General features: G+C 44.7%; 1 protein-coding gene across 1 annotated transcript; it reads right to left on the bottom strand.

The window, feature by feature from the left end:
- Positions 1-244: 244 nt before the first annotated feature.
- LOC134483289 (disks large homolog 5-like) lies at positions 245-4,206 on the bottom strand. The gene is made up of 4 exons (XM_063278581.1): positions 4,061-4,206; positions 2,836-2,995; positions 1,490-1,633; positions 245-865 (listed from the first exon to the last, which is right to left on the bottom strand). Exons 1-4 carry the CDS (start codon positions 4,140-4,142, stop codon positions 685-687), a joined length of 567 nt encoding a protein of 188 aa, XP_063134651.1. The 5' UTR covers positions 4,143-4,206; the 3' UTR covers positions 245-684.
- Positions 4,207-4,856: the final 650 nt, after the last annotated feature.

Here is a 4,856-nt window from a genome sequence, read left to right as displayed (position 1 = left end):
GGCAGCTATTAAGACACTGATTTGGTGGGGACATGCATACCAGCTGTCAAGTTGCTGCCTTCTGTCCCCTCAGCTGCATTGGACAGACAGCACTGATCTTTTCACTGAAATCATTGCTGATATCTCTGCAGGCTGGGAACATCACCAGCAACCCTCACAGTACTGTGGGAGAACAAGCTGCTCCTCAGACTCTACCAGTGCAAACCAAGAATGGGGAAATGGGGAGAGACCTAATTGGGGTGCAGGAAGAAAGGAGAAGGCCACATGATACCCAGATCAAAGCCAATGTCCAGGACTCATTTGCCATTTGCACTTGGTTCTTATCCCTACAAGGTGCTTCCAACCATCACATGACCCCTGTATGACCTTTGTCACACGACCAAGAACTCGTTCAAAACTCTTCATAGCATCCAATCTGTGATAGGGATATGCAGTCATGTGATATGTTATTCCTCTGTCACCATTTCTGGACTGCAGTTTCAAAAAGGGCAGAGAAGTATAATTGCCCATAATTCAGTTTCTGAAGAGTGGTTAACATCCCAGAATACTTGTGCATAGACAGAGCAATGAATAACTCTATCACATGAGGTGGGTGACTGACTGGGTGTGGGGAGATTAGAAAGGTGATAGGGGAAGCAAAGATGTATCCAATAGGCAAATGGTATCAGACATTGTTAATCTGACTCAGCTGCTTGTTCCTACCACATTTTGCTGGGTCTGGAGGTTGCTGGTCTTCTCCTGTTCGTCTTCATCCTTCGGGTTCAACTCAAACAAATATCGCTGTAACTCCTTGCACTCCTGTTTCAATGTGACCAACTTCTTCTTCATACATGCCTGGTCCATCAGGAGCCGGCTGTGCAGGTTGCTGGAAACACACTCTGCATAGTAAGATCCTGAAGCCTCTTCCTCCCATTCCAACTGCCAAATCCCACAAACTCTACCAGGACCCAGATACCTATAAAGACTTCATAGAATACATCGCCATACATGTAAGACTGCTGCACAAACAGCAAACGGCCAATCCAGGGAAGAATAAATTGTTTCTGTGATCCAAGCACAAATAAGAGTCCATGTCTCTCCAAAAGAACTACAACTATCCATGAAAGCCCAATGCATCGGGGCAACATCAATTAGTAGTCAGCAAATAACCACAAGAGGACAGTAGAACCAAGGGAGCTCATGCTAACCATGTGGTCCACACATTGAGCTTTGTTAAACCTGGTATGACCCCAGAGGCCCAGGTCGGCCTAATAACACTCTGATGCCTGAATCAGTGTAGTTCTATCCAGAGCCTTCTAAAGATGCATAGACACTGTGGTGATGAGTCACAGTCTCTTATGGAACTGAAACTGAGTCCAAAAGACCCACGGCACAGTGATATTTAAACAGCAGAAGAGATGGGCCCAGAGCTGCAGACCCTCCGGTCCATAACAAAGAGAGGCAGACATGGCCATTCCACAAGTGATGGGCCCTTCTGACCAGTACTTACTGATAGAAGTTAATCTCCTTCTTGAGCTCCTGAAATTTCTCACGATGTTCAATGTTCTTTGTGTCTAAGTTGTGCAGTAATGACATGACCTCTTTCTCCTTTATCTTCAAGTTTTCATAAAATGGATTTGGCCTGAAGTAGGAGCTGGCCCCAGGAAGATAGAACCCAGTGAACATTGAGGTTTAGGATTATAGGAACTCAGGCTGTGTCCTGTACTACCCCAGCCCTGGAAGGACACTTTCTGAATTCTACATATTTGGATCTTCTTCAGCTTCAGAAACTTGGAATTGTGTGCCCAGGACAACAGAGCTAAGCACCCAGATAAAGGGTTCCCTGGCTCAGTTTTTTCAATCAGGAGGGCAGGATCTGCATTCTAACCTGTTATGCTGTCAAGAGCCTAGGCCACAGAGCTTACCCAAACACACACACACACACACACACACACACACACACACACACACAGACACACACACATCCAGAAACCTCTGATTTCATTTTTCCTGTTTTGACAAGTGGAATGCTACAAGCCGAATAACTAATATTCTAGAGGCAGACAGTACACATAATTCTGGAGATGAGACCAGATATTGCCACAAACTTAAATCTGCCCAAGGCATACAAATGTATAGACAAATGTGACCACACAGGCAATGTACTGTGCTGTTGAAAGTGGGGCTTCCAAAATAAAGCACTTACACCTCCATGAAACTATTATACAGGTAAATCCTGAGGTCAAAAAACAGACCCCTAAATTCCAAGTGTGCAGGGACATAGAAACATATAAAAGTTGTGCATACGCATGCAGACCTGTGCACACACAGACACACAAACTGGGACACACCCACAAGAAAAGAAAAGTAAACAGACTCAGAGAATGAGAAAGAGAGACAAATATGGAAAGAGCACAATGAGAATCAGTAGAAATATATGCACCATTACTGTCTCAGAGTTTAAGGCACACAGACAAGAAAGAACAAGCCAGAGCCTCAGGCCTTCTAGTTAAACATTGATATGAACAATGTGGGACCTGTCACCTAAGGCTGCTGCCAGGAGATGATAGCATTCAGTCACCTTCCTAGCAAGTGCAAAGACTCTCCACAAACTCACAGCACCTAGAACCTTGCAAAGCTGCCACCTGTCAAGGGCTTTCCAATTGTACACTGGGAACTCATGCTTCAGTGACTTTATTCCTGAAATCTTCACTCAGATCACAAGTTCAGATTTTTTACAGGCGGAATCAGAGAGTCCATTTCCAAACTCACTCCTCAGTAAGGGTCAGGTTCTGAATCTCCTCTCTATGGGAGATGAGGTTTAGAACAAGGTCGTTTGTTAGGAGCAATGCATACCTCTTGCTCATGGATCCACCTGTCACATAAAGGAGGCGTTCTGTCAGCTCATTTCTCTCCTTGGTAGTTAGCTCCAGTTCTCTATTCAGCCTCTCCTCTTCCTCGTTGGCCTGCATCTTGTTTAGGACATTTTCAGGGGATGATGTCTGTCTGCAGGCCTCTGTGGGTAGAAGAACACAAGTGAACCCGCATGGGGCGAATGCATAGAGCATACACAGACCACAGTGAGGTCCAAACAGGAAAACATGCTTGGAAGCCAGTGTCACTGCAAGGAGTTTGGTCTGTGTAACTGGCATCCTAAGTGGATCACAGTTCCCCCACTACTATATAGAGACCAAGAGATGTAAGCAGCCAGGTGTTCCCTATGCCCGCCCACACAGGCTTACAAGTACCAGAGAGATGCCTTCTCCAGGATTATTATCAGGTACGCAGGCTACAACCTGGTTTCAGGACCCTCACCCCTCTGGTTTCAGAAGTCAGATCATCAATTCAGCATCCACAATGACTTGATTGATCAGGGATACTCAGATATCCTACACTGTTACTCTAGTCCAATAACTTTGCATTAAAGAGTCATGTAGGGGGAGGACATGGTCAACAGATTTATTAATTCCCCCTACTGAAATGACAAATGCCCCAGAAGTGCCAATAGGTTACAGGCTCTTTCTCTACCTGCTCCATATAGTTTGGCTACTGTAGAAAAATATCTGCCACACAGAACCTCTAATATATGAAGGTAAGATTGGCCCCGTCAGCCAGAGGTAGTCAGAGGAGTTCTAAGAATATAAGGTCATGGCCAGGAGCACAGTTCTCTCCCTCTTACTACTGTTAGATAGTCACTGATTTTAAAGAAGCAATGAAAGTGAAGTACATTGATGCCCTGTTTAATTCAGAAAAGTTATACCCTAAATGACTCCTGATGGTGTTATTATATCAATTTAACATACTGAATGCACTGTAAAAGTAAAGACTAGAAGTTCACCCAATAATAGCATAGGCATTGCCATATCCTCCATGTGGTTATGGAGAAACTAATGATGTGAAAACCTTGACTTTCAGGAATTGTGATAATCATGGATTTCAATATCTGTGGAGATGTTCCAGTGGTTGTGGCCCATTGCTATAAAGGCCAGCGGAAGACCCCCACACACACCCCTGACAGGAAGCTCAACATACACTGCCCAGAACTTACTCTACATTCCCCATGTCCTGTGTCCATCATTACCTTTAGGTTTCATTTGCTTCACTCTAGACTCTTCTCTATCAACATCAACTCTCCCAAAGTGCCTACAAAGACGGGCAAACATGTCTGTGGATATATCCTTTGGACACTAAGAGAAAAAGTAGGGAATTGGTTGTCACAACGATACTGGTGACATCACAGGGATTCCAAGGTCTCTCTAGGAGATAATAGAATGTCCACGAAGGGACGGCTGATGTCACGGATAACAGACTTTGCCTCCTTGCTAATGTTCTCCCTGTACTGAGCAAAAGCTGATGTGCCCTTTTCAGGGGACTTCCCTGTGGCATAGCCACTGAGCACCACATGCTTCCAAAGCCAAATTTGGCTCTAGGCTTGATTGGAAAAACCTAAGTCATTGCTATGTATCTAAATGAGTGCTTCCTCCCCAATCCCTGCACAGAAATGTTTCATCCTACCTCAAATTCTCCTCAGTCAGCAATATTACCCATTAAAGATTACTGAGAAATCACACCAGTTCCTGTAAGTAGCCAAAGAGGTCTCCTGTCTCATCATGTGCAGGTGCATGAAATCACACCCAGAAATAGCCTGTCGGGTAGGTTGCGATGTGGGTGTGTGTTATAGGTACAACCTGAAGCTTTGTGCTTAACATTTGACAGTTGCCACCAGATTCCTTAGGAGAAAGAATTGTATTCATTATGGTCCTGGCAACAATGTGGTGATCTGTTAGCAGAGGAAACTGAATTATTGGATCCACCAGTGAATGCACCCTCAGGCTGAGTGTGGGGCTCTCCTCTTTGCACTTAAGTTACCAAAGCAG

The sequence above is a fragment of the Rattus norvegicus genome, chromosome 19, assembly GCF_036323735.1.
Source record: "Rattus norvegicus strain BN/NHsdMcwi chromosome 19, GRCr8, whole genome shotgun sequence".
NCBI lineage: Eukaryota > Metazoa > Chordata > Mammalia > Rodentia > Muridae > Rattus > Rattus norvegicus.
Note: the sequence above shows the minus strand (reverse complement) of the source record. Positions and strands in the feature narration are given on the sequence as shown.

What these genes read in the sequence shown, in the direction of transcription:
- LOC134483289 (XM_063278581.1), bottom strand. Translation starts at nt 4,142, where the DNA reads ATGTTTGCCCGTCTTTGTAGGCACTTTGGGAGAGTTGATGTTGATAGA. An exon ending in GAAGCAAATGAAACCTAAAG is followed by an intron (nt 2,996 to 4,060) that starts GTAATGATGGAC and finishes TTCTACCCACAG; the next exon opens with AGGCCTGCAGACAGACATCA. An exon ending in GGTGGATCCATGAGCAAGAG is followed by an intron (nt 1,634 to 2,835) that starts GTATGCATTGCT and finishes TCCTGGGGCCAG; the next exon opens with CTCCTACTTCAGGCCAAATC.